This window comes from Symsagittifera roscoffensis, chromosome 1 (assembly GCF_963678635.1).
Source record: "Symsagittifera roscoffensis chromosome 1, txSymRosc1.1, whole genome shotgun sequence".
Lineage (NCBI taxonomy): Eukaryota > Metazoa > Xenacoelomorpha > Acoela > Convolutidae > Symsagittifera > Symsagittifera roscoffensis.
The window spans coordinates 40,676,610-40,701,738 of NC_087062.1; the positions used below are offsets into that span (position 1 = coordinate 40,676,610).

The following is a 25,129-nucleotide window of genomic DNA, read 5'->3' on the forward strand; positions in this document are numbered from 1 at the left end:
AAGACTTCGAACATTGTTATCATCGAAGAAAGGATTAAAAAAATTTAGAAAATAACTTTTTTTATGTTCAAATATATTAATTTTTTTAAGAGTTCCAAGTGGAGTTGAAATTGAGCATTAAAAAATTTAACTTTCGGGCCAAAGACATCGATATCTAAATAACAACAGAAATTTTGGTAAACACAATTTTAGGTAAATAGGCCGACAGAATAAAGCCGACAGCCAATTTGCCGACAATCAACGGTAAACTTTTATTGAAAAAAAATACATGCACAGCCCGAATAATATCCACGACAGCCATATACTGAGTTCAAGGTGGTATACAAAATTCAGAAACTAATCAGAGACTTACAACTGAAGGATCGTAATATCGTATTATCAATTTCAAAAGCACATCATCGATGTTTTTATCACTATACATAGATCTAGACTTATCAAAATGAATGCAGATCGGAACAACATTTACCAAACGGTAATATTACAGAAAATACTTCAGCAAAAACCATTCCTGCCGAAAAAAAATTGAAAAACTTTAATTAATAACAGGCTTTCTTCAACTCAGAAACATACGCACACAAAAACTTTTTCCGGTCATTAAAAGTCGGTATAGAAAAAGCAAAATCGGTTAAGCAGAAAAAAGGAAAAAATCAAATTTTAACAGGTCGAGTTAGTAAAACTACAATCAAAATAAATTTTCGATTCGGCCAGATTTTTAAAATGGTAAGAACTTAACTCAACTACTGTGAAAATTGTTACATTAGAAATAACGGTTCAGAGATCTGATAGATCTGGCCCTACCGACAAAAAATAAGCAGAAAAATATTATGCCGAACTTTTTTTGAACCGGAATATTTACCATATGAAAAAAATCATTGCCTGGTCAGACTCGCACCCAGGAACTTTGCCATCCAAGGAGTTTTTGTTATCTCCAGGCTAAGTGAGCTTGATACTATTCGAAAATTGAATTCATTATGAACTTATGTACCACCAGAAATTGATGAGTCTTGTGAACAAAGCTATATACGGGAAAAAAGTCCAGTATTTGATTGCAATAACCTTGATTTTCCCGAGGGCAACAAATATTTTCCATGGAGCTCCGGTGCAGGTGTAGAACAAACTGGTGCAAAATGCAAAAGCTAAAACTTGGGTCGTTTTGTTAAATTATTTGAAATTTGTACTTCCGGAACTTCTTTTTAAAAAGCTGTGAAGCTGTGAAATAGGTTTTTTCAACCCTATGAAGACATTGCAGCATAATTTGATTAACTCTATGACCTGAACAGTTGTACATTTGGGAAAACTTTTCGTTAATTTTTGCATTAATCCCCTTAAAGGCTGGAGTTATAACATTTAGGGTTTTGTATTAAATGAGGGCGGGAAATACTACAAACAATATAGCTTAGTCAAACTTTTGTTTTTTAAAAAAATAAGCGAGAGAATTTGAAGGGCAGTTGGAATTTGGAGCCAGTAGCGGATTTGGGGAGGTGGATGCCCCCCTCAGGGACTCGAACCCCTGCGGACCCAAAAGTTACCCCTTTGTGCTATTTTGAGATATCCATTTTTGGCTGACTGACTTTAAAATTTTTCTAAAGGCGCCTTTGGCGCCAACGTATAGTAATTTTGAGAGGGAGCGCGCGCCAAAAAAACGCAATTTTTTGGTCGAAATTTTCCAAAAAGTGCATGAAAACGCCTTTTTTGGCCTGTTTTTTCAAAAAATTGCCTGCCGCGCAAACAATTTGGTCAAAATAGGTATTTTATAGTGATTTGAGAAAGCTCAGAAAATCAATTTGGTCGACCTAAAAAAAGCTCGACAAAATTTTCAATTCTTCTTTTGAAGATCCTCCCACCTCAAGAAAATCCTAGATCCGCCCCTGGATGTAGCCATGATATGACCGGCCTTTTTTATAACTTAATTTTGTTGAAAAAAAAACACATTCTTGCCCTTTCTACACACGCTTTGAGCATTGATCGCTCTATCATGTAAATCAAGACCCTTCGATGAAACCAATTTCTTCTATAATGATTTAATTATTTTTAGTTGTTCAGCACGCTTTTGATTTATCTATGATTGCCAAATAATTGGCATTTTTTAGCTGAATGTAGTTTTTTTCTCAATCATCTGACTATTTTTAAGGCTAAAAATATTACATCATTTTGATAAGATATAAAAAGTACAATAGTAAACATTAATTTTGTATTTTTGCTGCTTAGTTGTGTGCATGCTTGTGTGCATGCGTCTATTTTTTCTCAATAAATAACCAATTCAAAAAGAGGACTATTTAAATCTTGTGCAAGATTAACCAGCTCAAACTAATCGTTCACATATTTTATTTGAAGAAAAAAAATTGTAACAACCAATAAAGTGAATTTACGAAAATGGAAAGTCAGGATTACAAGCTGATCCATGGCACAATTTTACATCTCTTTCGACTTGATTTGGACGAGAACCAGCTTGAAACAATCGGCAGTAAGCTTCTGAATCCACGAATTGATCTTGCCAAACCCGTGAATGAGTTCGCGACCTTCTGCGACTATATCGCAGGAAAAGCACGCGAGTTTATAACTTGGGGCGACTTTCAACTTTTTATGAACATATTCCATTTATGGTTAAAAGTTGACCAACTTTGCGAAGAAGTAGTCTGCAAAAAGTATTCGACTGCAGATTTAAGGCAAAAGCAGTCAGATCTTCTGTTAAAATATGACAAGCTTTTGGAAGGAAACACTACAAATGAAGAAATGAAAACAGGATCAGTTGAGTATCCATCGGGACAGAGTGGGGATAAAAGTTCAAACAGTGGGAAAAGTGTTCACTCAGCAAACTCAAAAAGAAAGTCTTCGACCGTTTATTCATCAGCTGAAGATGAATTTTTGATGGTTGAAAATCACGCGAAAAATAAGACACAGGAAAAGGAAGAAAAAAACCATGATATGGGTACTGAAGAACGAGACGAAGAATTGGACGACGGGTACCATGTAAGTGCGTTCGAAGTTTCTTTAAATAAAATTATGATTGAAATCATAAAAGTATTTTCAAAAGTTAATGTGAGGGATCGGAATCGTTCAGATATTTCCTAACTAACGGTATAAAATACGCTCCAGCTAGAATCTGGTTTTACTCGGGAAGCCTAAGCTTTGCTGCAACAATCTAGATTTTATGAAGACAGGTGGATTTTTTATCAAAACTTCAAAAAAATTAGTCGAATTTTTTTTATATTGAGAAAACTCACTTTTTGAGCGCCCCCATAACAGTGTAAAAGTCCTATTTTGGCGTAAAAAAATTGCGCCTCACTTTTTTGAGGTTTTTGAAAAAAATGCGTTTTTTGCCGCACTCCACTTCCCCCTCAAATTTAATGTATTTTAGACCCAAAAGAGCCTTCAGTTAACTTTCGGGTAGGTCGATCAAAAATGGATGTAAAATAGTATCAAAGGGCATATAGAGACGAATCCCTCAAAAGAGCATGGTCTTTATTAGTTTTTGTTCCGACTAAGAGTATTTTTTTGGCCATCCCACATTTCGCCTCTTCACACAATTTGGGTTTAAAGGTGCCGGATATTAGGTGCGAAACGTGTCAAGTACGAAATGTGCCAATACGAGGGGCGAAATGTCTGAGGGGCGAAATGTGCCACGTCCTTTTTCAAAGCCCGTAGTCTCAAATGGTATCATACTTAAGCCCTTTGAGCCGTGATCTGGATTCTTACAGTAATTTAAACAGTTGTCCCAGTGTCGAGAAAAACTGGTCTGCATTTTTTTTTCGTTAAAAAAATAATCAGGCTAAATAAATAATCAGGCTAAATTAGATAAATACTGACAGCAATTTGATTACAGGCAGACCTGCAAATTTAAGTTCCCTACTACTATTGTAACGTTCTATAGTCTTTTTTGTACCACACAATTCGTGCAATTTTTCACCAAAATCAATTTCTCATTCTACAAAAAAAAACCGTTAGTTTTGAACAAAAAAATGAGACAAATTTTTGTATTTTTTCGATCTTAAAGTTTCAGTTTCCTTTTCTTCAATCAGTGCGGTCGGAACATTCTTTGCTCCTTGCACATGGACCGACTATCATTTTAAACTTTTATGCTACAATTGATGGAAAAGGCGATGACTGAAAAACCATTACTAACATTTGAACCTTTCAAAAGAAGTTATGAAGTATTTTTGAAAAATTTGTTTCATGCGAACGATTAAAGTTGGCTTTTTCTTTTAGTTTCTGCGTAAAGAGGATGAATTAATATCCCGACGGGGAGGGTCGAATCGAGCAGACAAAGTAACCGACCCAGAATATGATTCATTGCCAACAGTTGACATTGAAATCCCAAGGAATGACCACGAGTCTACAACATTTCCAGCGTCTAAGGTGGTAGAAAAGGACGAAAAAGCGACACAAGATCGGGTGCCGTGCAAAAATTCTATACATTACCGTAAAATGATTTTTGAACAGTCTCAGCAACCGCCCATCCTGCCTAAAAAGAACATAATCAAAAAAGAAAGCACAAGTAACGGGAAAGAACTACGCAACCTGATTGAACCAAAACTTCGCTTTTTATACGAAAAGCAACAACCTCCTAGTTCCCCGAAATCTAAGAAACTGAGAAACACGGAGGTGGAGAATCATTATGAAAAAACAGAGTCTCCAGAAAGAGCAAATCAAGGGGCAAGTAGGAAAATCTTTATTGAAAAAGCTGAAAATTGCTTTGTAATCGACCGAGAGCCGAGCGCATTGTCATCAAGCGCATCAGGGTCGGCAGATTATCCGAAACCAAACAGTGACGACTCAGGAACAAATGATCATTCAATCCCATCATCGCCGATTCAATTGGAATTGAGTAATAATGAAATTTTGGCGGAATACGGCAGTGAATCAACAGAACAACAAAGCGATGAGTTCTACGGCACATATGCTTGTAGTTCTGGGAAGAACGACAAGGCTTTAAAAGTACGACCAGACGGCCCTGATGACTGCTACAATGTCGTTGGAAATCAAGAACATTATGCGGACCCAGATGATAACTTAGAAGAGCCACGAGCACAGAACAAAAATAAAACCGACGCTGCCCCTAAAAAGAAAAACAAATTGAATTTCAGAAAAAAATAACTCTCGTTAAAAATTATTTGCTGGAAAACATTGTCACATTGAATCCAGATGGAACAGACAACTATTTTAGAGAAAGGACATTTTATATATCGTAAATCAAAAAATTTTGCTGGAAAACATTGAGATAAATTGTAACAAATCAAATTCAGGCAAATTAATAACCAGAAATTTTATACCAGCCCTCTCTCTCTCAACAAATATTCCCAACAACGAAAGTATGAAGCAACTTTAGATTTGGGTTTCTTTTTCCCGCAAATTCAGGCTCCACAAATAAAATAATATCGAATGAAGTTATCATGCCAATTACTTTCCAGCGGTCGCAAAAAATCAGCCCAATTTTTCTGGCACCGGGAAGAAGTTTCGGAATAATTTTTGCTGGATCTGCTGAACAATTACCCCCCCCCCCTTTATTGCTTTTACTTATAGAAGTGTCAACTTTTTAGTAGATACCAATTTGTAGCAAAAATGCCACGAGTTGATGAAATGGTCGCTCCCTTTTCTTTTATTTTCTCTATAAATCTCAAACCAACTCTCATGATAGTGATTATAATGTACGCAATCCGAACAAAAACTCCCAAACAAAACATTTGATTTTTTTTTTCAAATCTCTAAGTTAATTGTAATAAGCGCTTCGGAATTGATTTAGAGCAAAAATAAATGACAAATTATGTCATATAGCTTCTGACCTGTTGTTTGTGGCGTTTAGGTATATATCCACAATATTTTTAGAAATTAGCAAAAACTAATAGTATAAAAATAAAAGATTTTTCGGTATTCTGATTAATCGAAAAGTCTTTTGGCCTAAAAATATCTGTTTTTGTACTCTGCGATCTTAAATGTTCATTTTCCCCTTAAATGTTCAATTTCTGGCAATACCAGTTTAACCAATTCCAATTCCTCCGGTGTAGGTCTTTCTGGAAAATTCGAACAGCTCGAAAGTCCATCGTCCGTTTCTGACTTAAGTGAATTCATAAGACACGATGAACAAATCTTGTCCCTGTGATTCGGACAATCAAGAACTTCATATTTTTTCACATTTTCAGTCATTTCATATCTAGTTTTCACCGGCAGTGCGTATCCCAGCTTCCTGCCTGTCTGGATTGTGACCGTTATATCAAGAGTATTCAACAAAACACTGACGCAGAGGCCACTCTTGGTGATCGAGAATGATCTTCCTAAAATAGCAGCACTTTGGCTATTAGGATTCGTTACTATACATACCTGTTTGTTATCACTTTGTTCATTATAGTTTTTCAATCTCAAACTTGCCATTGCGACCTCGTTCGCTTTCAATCTCACCCTTCTACCCGAGAAAACGGGAGCTTTATTCTCATTCGCCATCACCAAAATTATCTGTTTATTTAAGTGTTTACTTTCCGGATTTCGAATCCTGAACATCACATTGTTAAGATCAATCGTGAAATCAAAAATCCTGATGAAATCTCCGCCTGAAATAAATTGATCTGACTCATCTAGATTCTCCAGCAACAGAAAACTCATCCACAGGTTGCGTCCCCCCAGGTTCACAGCTATTATTGGTGTCCTGCCTAGATTCCTCAATGCTCCCTTGTTTGCCGCTGACAGCCGTATCTTTAAATCTATCAGGTCTTCCTTGTCAAATCCCATTCTTTTCCATGTTTCTATTGGTATCACACTCAAGACAGCCCCTGTATGCAACAGTCCTCGTAAGAACATGTGCGGATAGGTCTGCTTCTGTTCCCAGATGCATGGCATCCTCTTCTAGCATGGCGCAGTGCCCAATCGACCTCACTTTGAGTTCTTCTCGACCTAAGTAAATTTGATCGGCAAGATCCTCGTCACACTTAATCATCGTCTTTGTGCAGATGTTGATTCCATCTATGTTCAGCATGAACTCATGTGGACTGTAGGCTTCTGTGTACCTGCTGTCTATCCTAATCGATTTTCCACCACCTCTCGTGAGTAATGCCCTGAGTGCTCTCGAAAGAGTTTGTGGGCTGATGGTGCGCAAATAGTCAGCATATATATCTATGTGCGTTAGTGTTTGGTCGCTGGGTTCACTCAGATTCCTCGTGACCTCATGGCCGCCAACCGTGACTATCGACACGATTCTCGCCCCAATCTTCGTGATTCCGAAGGGTTTCCCAGTCACCATTTTCAAGGTGTTGCAATTGCTCCTGACTGTTGGATTGTCACTCGTCTCGGGTTCTGGTCTTGCCATCGAGAGTGTCTCGTTCCTCGGTTGTCTTTGTAATTACTGCTTCAGCATTTGTTCGATCTCTTTTGTCGCCAAGTCTTGTTTCACTTTGTTGATGGCCTCTGCTGCTGCTTTCTCGTAGCTTATTCCTAGAGAGCTTCTTGACTCGGCCCCTCTGGCATCTCTCTCTCTCTCTCTCTCTCTCTCTCTTCGGTCACGGCCTTTACCGTCTTTGTCGCTAATTCACCACTCGTTGCCTCTTTGTCCTGCAAGTCATTCACAGCTTGTCTATTCCTCGTATTTGCACCGCAGCAAGTGCTATTTTGTGTTTTGGGTTGATTTTGATTCTTCACTTCTTCCCAAAAGAGCTGACAGTCCATCCTGAAATGGCCTAACTGATTGCAGAAAAACACCGTACGCCTATTTCAATTATCAAGCCACTGTAAGACTCGTGCTCTTCCACCTGACTCATGTCCTCTTCATCAGGCGTAAATCCCAGGCTTCTCATGCCTTGTTTGTAAGTGGTGCAATCCGCTACATGGTGATCTGCCGAGCCACAATTTACACATGACCTTCGTTTGTCCATATCATCTCTTGGCTTGTACCATGACGACATTTGTTGTTGGCTTACCCCTTGCAGGTTCCTACTGTCTGAAAATGAGTATTTCTCCGGTTTCATCAACATGTACATTCTAGAATACTGTCTCATATTTTCCGGGGTTGGTGCATTATCTTTCGATAGCGTGTAGTATGTTGCCAATATTGTTCTGAAGTCGTCACTTTTCACCCCATCAATGAATTTCGAAGCAATGCTAAAGTTTCTCCTATTAGTTGATTCCTCTGGATCGCTTCTTCTTCTTAAGCTCTCCAGATCCACAAGGATTCGATCAATAAATTCATCATCTCTCTATCTCCTTTTCTCGAATCTCATCATGGCCCGGTGCCCCTTCATCCCGGATCCGAATCGGTTCAGCAACATTTCAAAAAACATGTCCGCCGTGTCACGTTCTTCTTCCTTCTTGGCTACCACGCACTTCAGCGCAGTGCCCTGCAGATTGCTTAGTATCGCTGTTCACGCCTGTCTTTCATCATTCAGGTTGTCTTGCTCAAGATGTAGTCTCGTTACCTTAACCCAGGTATCTATGCAACCGTCCGACTCATCTTTGAATTCCTTCGGCTTCTTGAAGTTTTCTCTCGATTTGCCTCCGTTTTTATGGCTCTTCTGTGTGTTTCTTGTGGCGAATGTTTCAAGTGTCCTACTCATCATTTCCCAAGTATTTGCCCATACCATGACATCAGATGTTACACTCGTGTGTGCGCCCGAATCCCATGGTATCCCTGCTGAGCTCGAGGCTCCTTCTTTTAGAGCCGTTTTGGTCATCCCTGATCCTATGCTGTTGTTGATCAGTGGTAAGGGTGTCAATTCCTGTTTTTTACGTTGAGGTTCCACAAAGTCAACCCTTGTTCCGGTTATCTTTTCTGTTTTGTCTAGTACCGTTTTATCTTGAGCAACAAAGTTTCTCAAGAGTGGATCCAATTTGGATTGTATGGCACAAAAATTCTCCGCCTTGTCTCTTCTCATTGTGTCCATTCGCGTCTCTATGTTCCATAACTTATCATTTACGGTCTCACACCGCCTTTTCAATTCCTCCATATTTTTTTGATACGTTTTCCCCCTCCTTGTCTGTTGTCTCCACCTTGTTTGCCATCTGTTGCAGCTTTTCTTCAGTGGCCCTTGCTAAGTTGAAGTAGTTGTTCAGATTTTCATTTTTGTTATGTCGAAACTCCTTTTTTAATTTCTGGCGGTCCTCTTCGCTGCACTTCAGCTTCTTGTCTATCTGATCCAACTTTGACACCAAGTCCCCTAACTCAACTAGTGGTAATTTCCATTCTGCTGCTTACCCATTTTGGTGACCCACTGCTCCTTCTATTGTTTGCTCCTTCCCCTGGTCAGCTTCTGTGGTTATCATGGAAACTGTACCAAAGGTTTTGCCTTTTTCGGTCGTTGTTGTCATCTCCTCTTTCTGTCTCTCGGTTTCATTCCAACCATCGCCGCAAGTTTCTCCGTGAGCGCTGTTCTCTTCGTTTTCGAATCGACCTTTATCGTCTCCGGCGTGTTGTAAGTGTTTTCGTCTCCCTTGTCTATCGGTGAGAACTCCATTGACTTCGTTCCTTGATCTTCTACATTCGGCATAGGTGTCGATTCCAAAGTTTTTCGCTCCTTTCCATCTAAGCTCTGCTCTGGCGTCTCAAAATCATTTTCCGTGACAGGCACACTTTTTTGCTTAGTTTGCTTTTCCTCGGTCTTCTGCTCCTTGTTGCTTCTGGTGTTGACCATGTAAACTGAAAGATATTTTCTCATTACTCTGGGGTTTGTAGGTGTTTGCTTCCTCTACGTTGTCTGTTGGTTTTGCTGAAATCCTACCCCTCTCCTTTCCTGTAACGACAATTTTGTTATCTTTATGACGTTTATTTACTATTCTGACTGTGTACAGTTGTTAATGTAAAAACGTAGTCAAAGTTTCAGAAAACCCCCAATATTTTTAAATTTTCAAAATTGTAAAACAATTTCAGTCTAATATCTCTTCCACAATCCGAATTAAAATTTACTAATCGTAGTGTGTTCTTCCCGTTCCACCCGGAGCTTTTTAGTGACCCTTAATGGTTTTGTAGTCCCGATCCTAGGTTTTGGGATACTCAATCCACTATCACAGGACTTTTAGGTGGTGGGATACTCGTTTTAATACCCCAACACTCCAGGTGCTGGCATACTTAATTCACTATCCCAGGACTTCAGGTGTTGGGATACTTAATTCACTATCCCAGGACTTGAGGTCTGGGATACTCAATCCACTATCCCAGGACTTTAGGTGTTGAGATACTTAATTTACTATCCCAAGACTTTGGGTGTTGGGACCCTTAATTCACTATCCCAGGACAAGTGTTGGAACCCTTAAATCACTATCTCAGGACTCAAACGTTGGGACCCTTAAACCACTATCCCATGACTCAAGTGTTGGGACCCTTAAACCACTATTCCAGGACTCAAGATTTGGGATCCTTAAACCACTATCACAGGACTCAAGTGATGGGACCCTTAAATCATTATCCCGGGACTCAAGTGTTGGATCCTTAAATCATTATCCCGGGACTCAAGTGTTGGGATCCTTAAATCACTATCCCAAGACCCAAGTGTTGGGAACCTTAAACCACTATCCCAAGACTACCTCCAGAATTCGTGCAAACTTCTTCACCACCGTGACTCAAGTATTAGGATACCTGATCCACTATCCCAGTGCCACCACGAGAACTCGTGTTGAATTTTCCACTCCCGTCTCCAGTATTAGAATACCTGATCCATTGTCACAGTACCACCTCCGGAAATCGTGTAAAATTTTGCAAACCCAATTTTCTTACCAAAAATTAAGTTTCCCTAAAATTACCTTCCCTTCTAAATCCATTGCAAGCCAAAGTGCAACTTGTTTTTGTACCTTTTTGTGCTGCAATCAGCAGGTGTCAGAACGTGAGAGTTGATGACAGAAGATGAAAGATGACAGAAGATAATTTGAATGAGAGTGAAGAAGATGCGTTTGAGTAGTAGCTGTTAGTGAGCTTGGGATGCAAAAAAAAACATGTATTCAGATACCCTCGAGAGTCCCTGTGTTCGATGCTACAAAACTATGTATTCAGCCAGGATACTGAATATCCAAAGTTTCAGGATCGATTGTAAAACTAAAAATGTGTATATACAATGAAATCAACTCAGAAGAAACTATATTTTTTCGGTTTTTGTGCAAAATTTGTTTTTTTTTTGCAAATGAATTTCGCCGTTTTTTCTAAGTGACAAATGTCTTCAAATGTTGTAATTCAAATGTCTTAGTTGTATTTCTGCCTAATCTTGTTTTATTTTAGTGCTATTGTAATCACAATTCATGCTGAAGATTAACTGAATCTAATTTGAATTTTAACTAAGACATAGAGTACATTTTCTTAACCAGGGGCACAACAGCGGTTTTCCGTTGTTCCCTCCACTTTGACGCACATGTCAAGACATTACCCACAATAGACACATGTCAAAAGTAAATTGCCAACTGAACAAAAGTCAAGTCTCAACTAAATCGATTGAAGTCAATTCCCAAAAAGACAATTTGAATTTATTTAGCAAATAGATCCAATATTCATTCAGCTAAGTAGCCTTTTTATGTTTGGCTACTAATTCACATGTCTCACGTAGGCAAGCATGTTGGGTAGAGAACGATACGTACCAAATCCTCTCTCATCTATGAGATACTTAGGATTTGGTACGGTACCTTTCCCCCCACTCATATTCTCATGTTGCCTTTAGAAAAATAAAACGGGACATCCGTGAAGAGCTGAACAACTCGTATCTAGGTCCTTTACCTTGTGGATAAATCGCCTCAACTAATTGAAATTATCGAAAAAACTTCAAAAAAGAAACATTAATTTAAGTCTCATTACCTGCCAGCAGCTTAAAAAGGATCTCTTTTAAACAATTCAAATTTACAGATAACATTTTTTAATGTTCAAGTAAAAAACGCAGTAAGCTACATTACTTCAAGTGGTTAACTAAAACAAAAGCATTAAACCTTTTTTAAGTTGCTATAATTAGTGTCTGCGTTGAGATTTTGTAAAATATGTCCCCTAATTTATCTACAACCAAGCAAAGTTAGAGCCTATTATCTTTCTTTGGGATAAGCAAATCGCTAGAACTTCTGATAATTCAAAAATGTTTTAATAAAATGACTTGAGCTCGCCATTTGCCCTGGATTCATTTGCCCTTATTAGTATTTCGGAATAATCCTCAGTTACCACCCTTTTCTTCACAACGGCTGATTGGGAGGAAGCAAGACCAGATGTTTTCATTGTTTGATCCAGTTCCTGTACCAGCAATTCTGCGATTGTTCCTGGTGGAATCTGGGAGGATGGAGAGATTTGTTGGCTCTGAGGATGTGCCGGCGTCACGGTCTCTCTAATTGCCTGGTTGATCAGCTGTTGTTGTTCCGGTAGTTCCGGTTGTTGTTCCGGAATTCAATCACGGTACTGCATGTGTCTTCTTGATGGGCGACCTAGCAAGACTAAACAAAAAATCTAGCATAAAAAACAGTAACTTTACTTTTTTTAATAGCTAAGTCATTCGACCTTCAGCCGATCCAAAGGGTCCCCCTTTGTACTATTTTGAAGTATCCATTTTTGGCTGATTGACCCTAAAACTTTCCTACAGGCAGCGTTTGCGGCAAAATATACTCGTTTTGAGGGGGAAGCACGCACCAAAAAAACCGTTTTTTAATTGAAAATTATCAGAAATTTTAGTTAGCAGAATACAACTATTTAAATCAGCTAAAATTTTTGCTCTTTTTAAAGAATCAATGAAATCCTTTAATTTTAGATGTCAATTTTTCTGATGCAATTGATTCAAATTAAGTTTTTCTCGTTAATTTCATCATCGATAGATTTAGCCAAACCTGCAAATAGCTAAAATTAAAAAATCAATTATGATATTACGTTAAAAACTTTTTCTCTGTTATAACAAAGTTCTTGTTTTCTGAACAAAGTCTGAGCTAAATCCTTTTTATGTTTTCTAAAAACCCTAAAAAGTGGATTCCACAAAAGATTTTAATTGTGAAATTTTTTGCTAAGTTACAGTTGAAAGTAAGGGCTGGGAAAAGGGGATTGACCTTAGAGACTTCTACATTTTTCCTAAAAAATTGTTTTTGCAGAAGGTTTAACCTGAAACGAAAACATTATGAATGAAGCTGTTACACGAATCTAAAACTAATTTTAAGCAATTACTTTTGAATCTAATGAAACTATCAGATAAATTTAGGAGTTAAATGAAGCCAAAAAGTCAAACTTGAGTTTTCTTTCAAGCCTTTTTGAAGGTCGTCTTAAAGCTATATTTAAATTTCCTGAAAATATTCTAAACTTTTCTCTGACCTTAATTCTAGTTTTTGTTCCGGAAATTGTTTTATACATTTTGCCTTGATTACTCATTCTTGGTTTTTGGTTGATCTACAGTCTTAATTGAAAGCTTTTTGTCTCAAATATCTCTTCAGAATAGAGAATTTAGGCTAAAAAGTTTGTATCATCTTACCTTTTATTTTTACATTGAAGGCGCAATTAGCTCCCGGGAATCTTTTTACCAGTAAATGAAACAACAAACCTGAAAGTTTAATCAGAAAGTCTTCTGGAACCAGATAATTTTTTCTGAAGTTCTGTTTGTGATACTTCTTTTGTGTCTGATCATTTATGTCCCGGATATTTATGTTCCGGAAAAAACTGTCCAAAAGGCAACGATGTCCAAAAACAATTGGTGCCCAGACTTTTTTTCAAAATTTGTCCAAAAATTGTCCGGGCATTTGCCACACTAGTTAATGATTGGAATAATTTGATAAAATTTCAATAAGAAAAAAAAATTGACGAGGCCACGCAACTGTGCAATTAGACCAGAATATTTGTTGAGGAGTATCTTAGGGACAAAATAATACAGAATTCAAATCCTTTACCCATACCTTCACATTTTTTGCTTTATAATAATTATGCAAAACGTAGACATGAGAAATCATGATGTGAACAATATTGCTCTCAAGTTCGTGTTAACAAGGAAAACCCTTATGACAAATAAAAACAACGAAATGCTAGTTCATGATGCATACGCATAATTCAAAGTTATGATCAGTGGCTTGGAAATTGAAAAATTTCAAAAACTTCAACAGAGATGCTTAAATAGCAGAAAAACATAAGTAGTTAAACAAATTTACACCTAGACGACATTGATGAATCTCAAAATTTAATCAACCTCAATGTTTTTTTTCTGAAATTAAAGTTGTAATGGTAACATATTAGTATAAAGACGTTACCAACGCTTATTTCATTTTCAGTAGGAGTGTTTTCTTACTTAGATACTGTTTCTTTACTAATCATTCTAAGTATGCAAAAATTAAAATTTGATAAACTTTTGAATTAATTCCGTATTTTGAAGACTAGGGTAACAGTTTCAATCGAAACTTGACACAAACTAATTTTTCTTGAAATTTTTTGAAGAAAATCTCAAGACTTCATCCTTATTCAAATTTCTGATGAAAAAATGACAAAATTCTCAGATTTCTAAATTATGCTTTAGCCAACTCTAGCACTAGTTAATCTTGCCCAAAAATCGGAAAAAAAACATTTAGTGACTATAAGCTTTTGTAACTAGTAAAAAAATCGGTAATAAATAGCCACGTTTTTGAAAGATACTTTCGAAATCTCTCATTTGTTTCCAAATTAGTCGTCCATAAAAAAATAAGATAATGATTGTGAAGAAAATTTCGGACGAATTGAGAGTTTTTTTAAACTTAAAACAAGTATACACGCTTGGCAATCCGAAGATTTCCAGATCGATGCCCACACGCAATCAATTTTTCTAAAATCGGTCTGAACAAAAAACGACCCTGGGCAGATATATTCCTCTTTTTCTTCGAAAGTCGGAACAGTAAGGGTCCTTTTACGCTAAACGTTTAAATCTTCTCAAAATAAGCTATAACTCATACTGTAAAATCAGATAAAGGACTCTAGTTAGGTCTTTCTTATATAAATCAGAAGAAGCTTTCACAAAAAGTAGTATATGGTAGAAATTTACCATATATGGTAGAAATTGTTTTTGGGCAATGATGAACGTTGGCAAATGAGGCATTTTGGTGGTTTACGCTAATGTGGATCATTTTAATCAATTTTTTTCATTTGCTTAAACACTACTTGAGCAATTAATCAGTGATTTATTATCGGACTAGGCTTAATTTTCAAGTTTGGTTGAAGTTAAAACTCTCGATTAACATGTAATAAAATATAGGCTTGTGTTCTGAGGATAATGGTTGCTTTGGCCCTATCCAATAGTCTCTCATTTGAAAAATTCTTTGAAAAAAGAAGGAAAAAATCAAAAAAAAACCGTGAAAATGAATCATTTTTGCGAAAATATAAATTATAGAAATTATGTTTCACTACAAAAAAAGCTTTTTTCCAAAGAAAGGAAAATATAGCTCAATTGGATAGTTTGACTTTGTTGCATATTTTTGTATAAATGACAATTTACTGTTCAGTACACAAATCATGCAGTGCTAAAATTTCATTTTTGGCTGAAGTTTTTGGTTCATGTGATTGTTTTTCTAAGAAACTTGCGCTTTTTTTCTAAATAAAAAACCATGCTATGGGATTTTGTTTGAGCATTTTAGATGACGCATGAAATGAAACATTAAGAAGGTTCCAGTTTACATCATTCATCAATTTTTGATATAAAAAAATATGTGAATAGTTTTGCAGAACTGAATGAAGAAAAATATGCTCGTTTTTTAACTTTTCGGGAAATCTCAAATGATTTACTTAATTTAGATTGAATAGTGGGCTCTAAGATAGACAAAACTAGGGTAAAATCTTGTCATGGCCAGTAGAAGCAGAAATGTGCAACGAGATGTGCAATAGGTGATTTTTTTAATCATAATCGGTGGTTGAGAAATTAGACGAAAATTTTTTCTTAATAAACTGGCTTTTAAGACGTCTCTGCTAGGCAAAGGAAAGAGCAAGCAATTTTTGTCATAAAAATCATGTTTCCCAAAACCAAAACGGACATGCTATGACAAGGACAATCAAATAATTTAATGTAAAATGAACGTAAAACGTTATTCGAATTTCACAGAAAAATTTTGAAATGATTAAATTTTACGGGAATGTCTTGTAGATTTTGCGTGACTTCTTACAAATTTCGGCAAATTAACGTGGTTATTATTCCAATAAATGTCCAAATTGATAAAACTCTCCTAACTAGTTCTTCAATTGCTGGGTTTTGTCGTTACAGCTCCATTTTTTTGTGGAGGCGGAGGTTCACCTTTTGAAGTTTTTGTGTACATTTTTTTGTGATTTTCTCCTGTTTTTTCAATTGTTCCACAATTACACCTAGAGATAAGCGTTGTTACAAAGTTTTTTATTCCAACAAATTTTTAGAGATTGTTACATAGAGATTGTTTCAAACTGTTTTCAAAATTCCGACAACTTGAATTTTCTGGAAAGCGGCATGATTATAATGAAATAAACAGCCCAAATTACCAATTTCTGGCATCAAATTTTTCACGGCAGCAATGAAACCTGTTATGAAATTGAAAACAATAAAAATTGCTTCGAAATTTTTCAACAAGAAAAATTGACATTTTTCTTCAAAATTTTCCAGCAAAATTTGGTAGGCATCCTCGGTTTCATTGGTTAAAAGAGCTCAAACGGATGGAATTTTTTGATCTTGCACTACACTAATAAATGATTAAATTTGACGAAAAATTTTTAGTGCAGTTTTGAAAGTTCCGTCGCGCAAACTTTTTTTTTTGTCTTTTGATTACTGACAAAAAAAAAACAAAAAAGCATCAATCCATCAAACTGAATTGATAAAAAGTCTTGATTCTTGCGCGTTTTATTCCACATTCTATCATTTTTTGCTTTTTGTAAGACTTTCGAATGTTTGGAAAAATAGTTTTCGTTTTTTTTGTAGCCCGCTACTAATTTTGTGAGACTCCGGTGGATTTTTTATTTATAAGTTCAGTTGAATTTGCTCGTTTTAAATCATTTCCTTGATTTTGTCGGAGCATTTTGGGTTTCAGCCAAAAATTTTTGCCAAAAACTTTCTTCATCGTTGTATAAAAGGTCGAGTTCGCGATTGTGGATCCCTGCCTGAATTTTGATTAATTTTTTTGTTATATCTAAGTTTGTCAAAAATCTTCCGGTGAATTTGGAGATAACACAGCAAAAATGACAGCTAAATTTGGTTTTGGCATTTTTTAAAATTCTTAAGCTTTTGTCGGTAATGAGATTTGGCCCACTTTGATGTTCCGACGGAGCTGTTTTAAAACTTTGCATTTGTTACAACCAAAATTTAATTGTTGTCTGCAAACAATTTAAATTTTCTCTCGCGATTACTCTGCAAAAAATTCAACAACCTCCCTTGCGTCTATTTTCTCACAAAAATAGTTTTTCTCATTAGTCTCATTCTTTTTAAATGCCTCCATCTAAATTGGTTGTCGTCTAATTCTTAGGCCCTATGAAATCAGTTATTGATCTAGTTTGCTTAAAGGTGAAAAATTGCGATTTGCTGACAGATGTCTTTTATAGTTCAATTGCTTGTATTTTTGTCAGAGCATTGTCACTTGTTTTGATTTTTCCGAAAATTCGAAGATTCCAGCTAATATTTGAGCAAAGTATTAGCAAAAACTTAGCTAGATTCAAGCATAGATTCAAATAATTAGATCACTGACACTAATTAGATCACTGACTGAAAATCACATTAACTCAACAATTTACGTAGAAAAAACACATACTCTCACCATTGGTTTTCGATGAAATAACAACTACTATTAAAACATCAAACCACTTCTCAAAAAAACAATAATTCTCTTTACCAAATACATGTCTCGCCCAATTTTGCCCAAATAGATGTCTCGTCCAAACTTTTTCAGCAAAAAAAACTTTTACCATCTTCACAAAAACCCCAAAATCGTGTTTTCTAACTTTTTTTACCTGGGTACATACTCTGTAACCTTGCCATCTCCGTTTCCTTCCTAATAAACTGCAATTTCTATGAACTATTTGAATATATCGCCTGTAAGAAGAATTGTTATATTTTATCCTAATACTTGAGCTAGCAGCTTTAAAAGTAACTAAAATGGAACCTGATCTAAACTACTTTTTATGATTGGATAAATTAGATATTTTACCACTGTAAAGTATTTAATATTACCCAATCATGATCCATCTAACTAACAACCCACTTATTTGTAAGTGCTGAAATTACTTGTAATTTCAGCACCAGAGAGATTTGAATTTAACTTAGAAATTAGTTGCCTCTCCAAGAGAACTTCAGCAGCCGCAATAAACCAGTATACCCTAGATCTATTGAGCATAGCAGAGACTAGTTAAACAACCTGAGACTAGATAGTATAAGAGTAAGATTAGGATCGGTATTAGACTAAGAAGTTGCACGAATCTATCCGGCCGAAAATAAGATAGCGTGACGAGCAGACGGTGTACCCTATCCGAAATTACTCTATGAGTTAACCACATCGGTTATAACTCATCTGGTGCGACCATAAGTCTCGAACAAGACCTTAATAGCTTAGAATTAACCAAAAATAGATTAGAAATTAGACAAAACATTTTCAAAATGTTATACGACAATAATTTAATCGAAATGTCTCTACGACTCAATAGATCAGAGCCAATATTCCGAACGATAATAGAACTACCCGGAATTGGAAGAAGACCTCGAACCAGAGACGACATACGACAAAGTAGAAACTTACCAAATAGTTATATGATAGTACGGCAAAAGCCAACACAAACTTTTATATTTAGAATCTTATTAGCAATGAATTTAGATTTTCATTTGCAAACATAAAATCTTGAAGTCAATCTTCATGATCATTTCAGGCGCTAAACAAAATTATTAATATACAATAACGATTGATAAAAAGATCTCAGATCGTTTTCCTAAATTCTGCAGTATTATATAAAAAACATGTTTGGAAAATATTTATTGAAAAACAAAACAAAAATTAGTAGCATGACAATAAATTGTTAGTAATCATAAAATCATCTGTAGTCCCAGCTTCATCACCTAAACATAACAGCAATCATAAGCTCACTTATATCATTAAAAAACTAAAATTTTTAAACAATTTAAACCATTTTAAACTTAAATTCACTTAATTTTAAAATCAGATCATCAAGGCTTATCCTTGGATCTAAATTAATTTTTCTATTTCATTAAATTTGAAACTTGATATCAAGGCCTATCCTTGGATCAAAAAGAACAATTTTGTTCTCCCCCACCCACTTAGCTAGTGTCTAACGACCTCAAACGTCGATTCACTATCCAACCCTTTCAAAAAAACCCAAGACTAATAGAAATTTTTGAACAAAACTAATCATTCAAATTAGGATAAACAGTGAAGAACTTCGGTTATTCATCCTTCAGTTGAACCCCCCTCTTACCAGACCCAGGATAAATCTTAGACTTAGCAAGTTTAAAATAGTATCTAACGAACTACTCGCGTTCTAATTATACCTGAACCTTGTGGATCGATTTACTATTCTCCAACCCTTGAACACAATCACTACCCCTAAGTAAGATTAAGTAAGTTAACACCTTAGCTTATAATAGCCACGAGAAAGTAAAAAACCATTCTTCGGAATCGATATACTTTTCTCTCCAATCCTAAATAAATAGACCCAGGTTAAGCTAACCAAAAAAATGTAAGGACTAACAGTTTAAGAAAATAGAAATCATCTAACAACTTTTTGCATCCGTCATCCTAAACCTTATGTCATTTAAAAATCTAGGAAACAAACAAACAATCGTTTTGCACAACTGTGAAATAGATAACAAAAAATACGACCTTGTAATCACACCTCACACACAAACAGTTGGATATATCAGAACAAAACGACAAACACTAAAAAGGAAAATAATAACCAAACAAAGACAAATAACACGAAAAAGATTTTCCAAAAAAAAGAAACGCATTCTCAGAATCAGAAGCCAGCAATTTAGACGAACTTTATAAATTAAAAGAATCCATTGATAAAAATTGCCCCATTCACGATCAATTATATTTTTCCGACTCAGAAACAACATCAAATTCATCAAAAAGAGGAAAAAGAAGAATAAAAAACAATATAAACACAAACCAGTACACTTATATAATTAGAATCAACCAATTAGACACATCGATAATTACCTATTAACAGTCATTAAACGAAAAAATGAGCCAAACACACACTCCAAGTGAAGATAGTCCAGATGATGACGATATCTACCCCTTCCTCGTAGATGCACCCGATAATAGAGGACAACATGATCTTTGTAAGAATTTTCTTCTAAATTTGTTTGAACCCGGAATTAGCCCATGTAAAGCAGAGTTCCCAGATGTAAAAATAAAAAGACAGATTATTGATCACTATCTGAAAGATATATGTAACTTAACACAACAATACGGAATCTACACCATAGAATTCAGCTCACCAAACCCGAATCACCGCAAATATGTAATTCAAACAGACGATCTTGATTTAGAATTTTCAAAAGTATTCTCAGAATATATAAAAAGCATACAATATCATAACTCACAAAGAGCAAACTCCATATTTACTAATGAAGTTTTTGCAATAATATATAGTCATATTTCAATATTAGAAAACGAAAACCCAATTCCACATGTCTCACCGACAGATACATCCAAACATATAAAGGTACGACATGAAATCACACTGTTTTCAACTTTTCTACATATAATTAAAGAAAATTTCACTAAAGATGAAGTTTCACAACATACAAAACATGACTTACAAAAAATTTTGGCATGGTTTATAATAGATTATTTCACACATAATATAGATTTAATTTCACAAGCAAGAAAAAATTTCAGACCTCAAAATTCAAACGATGATACCGCCATCACAGAACAGTCAGACTACGTTTGGGACCCCGAATGGTCTCATTATGCATTCATAAATATCCCACAATCAATCTCAAGTCAAGCAAAAAGTACAATATCTTATGTAAGAGATTATGTAAGAGTAATACCATTAACCATTGATGCAACACCATTAAACTACAATACATTTTTACCTGATACGCGAAATAACAGTTTAAATTCGACCGTCATACACAATGAAAACCTTAATGGAACTAGGAACCTCACTCAACAAGATATTCAAACACCATCACACTTCATAAATGAAGAAATCGTCCAAACAACAACAACTACACAACAAAGTATTTCACCAATACGTTCAAATTTAACAACACCAAGAAATACAAACACTTCACTAGCACAAGTAACCTTACAATCAACCGTTAAACCTTCGGTTGCTCCAAAATATTCACAAATGGATTATCAAATATATAGACCCATGACAGTACCGTCAAAAACACGCAGAACGTTCACAAGAAACACTTTTGCGGAACACAATTATAATTACGCAAATTCATCAAAAACAAACTATCCCCCACGAAAAAATAATAATAATCAGATAAGATCTCGATATTGGGATAACCCAATGGCAACAACCAACTCAGTAAATTTTCAAGCTAATTCACATCCTCCACAGGATCGTAGTGAAAATTACCCATTCGTTTAACAGAATAAAAACAAAAAGCAAGCACCTCATCAAACGGATTATTTATCCTCTGACGATTATTATTTACAACCAGATATATTTGCACCATATACTCAAGAATATCAGGGACAAGGAGTGCAGAAACCACATACATATCATAGAATTTTTTCTCCACATCCAACAGATACACTAAATCAACAACCAATACAAATGCAAAACCCAATTAATACACAATCTTTTCAACCAATTCAGCCACAAAACCCAATGATTACACACTCGTATCAACCAACACAAATGCAAAATGAAATACCACTCCCATATTACCTTCAACAACACGAAATAACAAAAAATCAACTCTCAAATTTTTCACAAATGCCAAATGCCGCAGAATCATTACAAATGACAATGAATCCATACCTTATGGGTGGATCATCAATAACATCAAATAAACCTTTAATGGTATTCACAGGAACAGACCCTGAATATTCTGTAGAAGATTATTTAAATGCAGTAACAGCAAATTTAATTTTAAATATAGGACCTGAACCAATTAATACGCCACTACATCCAAATTGGATACATCGACGCACAGCGTTGATACAAACAACCTTAGATGGCGCAGCGCAAAAATGGTTTTCAGTATTGCCTATAGAAATAAAATCAAATTGGAAAAGATTTACACAAGAATTTTCAAAAATGTTTGACTCCGAGAGAAATAAAACACAACAAAGAGTTTTATGTAATGAAATTCGCAGATTACCAAATGAAACCATCAAACAACTAGCAGTACGTATAGAAACACTAGTTCGAAAAACATATTCATTAAATACGCACGACTATAAAAACACAAAATTAAGGACCTTAACACCTCAATTAAGGAAAATAGCAATGAAAAAGAGAGCATCCCATCCCTCCTCAATTCGAGAGCCCGATCTAGATTTTCGAAAACTAGTAGACAAACTAGAACAATCTGAAATCACAATGAAACTTGAAGAAACAGAAAATCTGAAGTTACAATATGTTAATCGAATTGAAACAAATACCACAAATATCAAAAATATACAGGAATCAGATACAGACCTCGTTGAAAAAATCACTGAAATACTCAATATTTATGAAAAACACCCAAACTTTAAAGGCAAACCATCTTTCAAAAAATGATGTAATTATTGCCGACGATACGGACATAGTATTTCTGAATGTAGACAAAAACAATAGGACAATCAAAACCAACCTCAAAAATATAAAGAACCAAATAAATCATTTTATCAATACATGAAGAAAGATCAAAATCTACCAAACAAAAATGTATACAGCAACAACAGTTCAGGAAAACCACTTCCGAACAATACCAATTACACGAGAAATCAATCACCATATAACTCAAGTTATAGAGGAAGATCACCAGAACGAAGAAATACACAAAATTCTTCACAAAATCATTATAATCGACCAAATAGTCGAAATAACTACTCCAGATCGAATTAAATACAACACAATTTGTTTCTAGATTTAATTCCCAATCAAGGAATAAATACTATCCAAACAATCAATCACGAAACTCATCATATAATAGAAATAGAAACTATTCAAATAATCGCAATAGAAGTTATTCAAACAACCGTAATCAGAATTACCCGAACAATCGATCAAGGAATAACTCATATAACAGATCAAATTATCACAGATCAAACAATAATTATCAAAACCGATCACGAAACAATTCACAAAATCGACATTCAAGTTATAATAATCGTTATAGAAATTATTCCCAATCACCACACAGAAATAATAACCATTATAATAATTCTAACAATCGCCACAGAAGTAGTACACCTAAACATCAAAGACATATTAATCAAGTACAATCAAATCCAGAAACAACATCAGACCCCCCATGTATTGATGACACAGCAAATAACGAACTACAACTAAATCAAATAAACTGGATCATCAGATTCAGAAAGTGATACAGAAAACACTATCTCCATAAATATGATAGCAGTCGAAAATGACTACGAACCTATTATATATGAACAACCTTTTTCATCACATATATATGAAAATCAATTAGAACTCCTTCACAATTATTATATTGAACCCATCCAAACCACACAAACGGCACAAGAAACTAACGAAATCAACACTGTAAATAAATCCAATGAAAATGACAAAACAAAATGCTTGAATACAAATCACATCTATCAAAATATACAAAAAGAACAACCCAAAGAAAAAATTTGGACAATAAAATTTCTTTTAGAAAGTCCAAGAAACAAAGAATTTCAACCACCAGATCTTGAAATTGATTTTTTAATTGATTCAGTAGCAGAATCAAACATAATAAACATTCCCACATGGAATGAGATAAAAACATTACACCCAAAACTAACACCCCTTGCAACCTCCAGTAAACTAGCAACAGCACAAGGATCAACATTGGTAAACTATGGAAAAGTTCAATTATTTCTTCTCCCCACAAGAACAATAGAGCAAAATAAAATTTTAAACCATTTAAACAAATATTTCATATCACTGATATTAAACACAATATCATTGGAATACCATTTATCTCTAAATATATACCAACAATCAACATCTTGAATAGTAAAATACTAATCAAAGATAAGTACACAAAAACAAAAGACACATCCCTAACATTTTTTCAAAGATTAAACAAACAACCACCATTCTTTTCAAAATTTTATCCAATATATAACCAACAAAGAAAACACCTGAAACCACTATCAGGAAACATATATAATTTTTTAATAAAACAAGTTGACCAATATGATAAAAATCAAAATAAACAACAACTCTATATGTCAGACTTTGAATTCAAACCTATTCATAAGTTTTTCAAAATCACAATTTCATCCATAAAATATTTGAAAAATTCGAATTCAGATATTATTTCGTTACATGTATACAACAATACACCGTATCAAGTAACATTACCTTTAGGACTTTTAGGATATTGCGAAACCAACGCTACGACATCACCAATGCATGAAAAAGCATACCGCGTAAATAATATACTCCAATTATTAGATATTTGTCAATCCACAATTCTTAATGAAAGTAATGAAAAAAGAAATACAGATTATTTCACAAAAACCCCATATTTCAAACCTACATTCAACATAAATAACTATACAGCGGATCAACAGAAATTTTTAACAATGTTTAACTTCCAACATTCACAAATAACACAAGACGAATTTGATAAGTTAGCCAAACAGCTAATAAAATATTCATCAGTTTATGCAACATCCAAATTTGATGTTGGCAAAATCAGTTCATCACTACATCTCCCGTTAAAACCTGACGCAGTTTTCAAAAAACAAAGATCAAGTAAAGTACCAATTCATTTACACGATAAAGTGAACAGATTACTCGATATTTTAGAACAATACAAAATTATCTCACCGGTAAACAAAGAAGAAAAACCAAAAGGTAACACATTTATCAACCCAGTTATCATCCTAGCAAAAGGAGAATCATTAAAAATAGTTCTAGACGCTAGATATCTTAATTCACTAATAGACGAATCAAAATGCAATTGGCCTATTGAACCAATACAAGTTATTTTAACAAAAATCAACGGAAAATACTTTACAACCGCAGATATGAATAGTGCATACAATCAAATGCCACTAGATGAACAATCACGACGTTTAACACAATTTGTTATTGGAAATCAACAAT

At 34.9% G+C, this 25,129-nt stretch overlaps 2 protein-coding genes across 2 annotated transcripts in view; one reads left to right on the forward strand and one right to left on the reverse strand.

The window, feature by feature from the left end:
* The window catches only part of LOC134844386 (cytoplasmic dynein 2 heavy chain 1-like), a 495,494-nt gene that overhangs the window by 197,932 nt on the left and 272,433 nt on the right, over positions 1–25,129 (reverse strand). The gene's annotated exons all lie outside the window — the stretch shown is intronic.
* On the forward strand, positions 2,208–5,243 carry LOC134856732 (uncharacterized). Its single transcript, XM_063873004.1, has 2 exons — positions 2,208–2,970; positions 4,207–5,243. The coding sequence occupies exons 1-2, from the start codon at positions 2,374–2,376 to the stop codon at positions 5,092–5,094; spliced, it is 1,485 nt and encodes a 494-aa protein (XP_063729074.1). The 5' UTR covers positions 2,208–2,373; the 3' UTR covers positions 5,095–5,243.

Bases quoted from the DNA above. Each gene is read 5' to 3' on its own strand.
- LOC134856732 (XM_063873004.1), top strand. From the start codon at position 2,374: ATGGAAAGTCAGGATTACAAGCTGATCCATGGCACAATTTTACATCTC. The intron at 2,971-4,206 runs GTAAGTGCGTTC...TTTTTCTTTTAG, and splicing joins AATTGGACGACGGGTACCAT to TTTCTGCGTAAAGAGGATGA.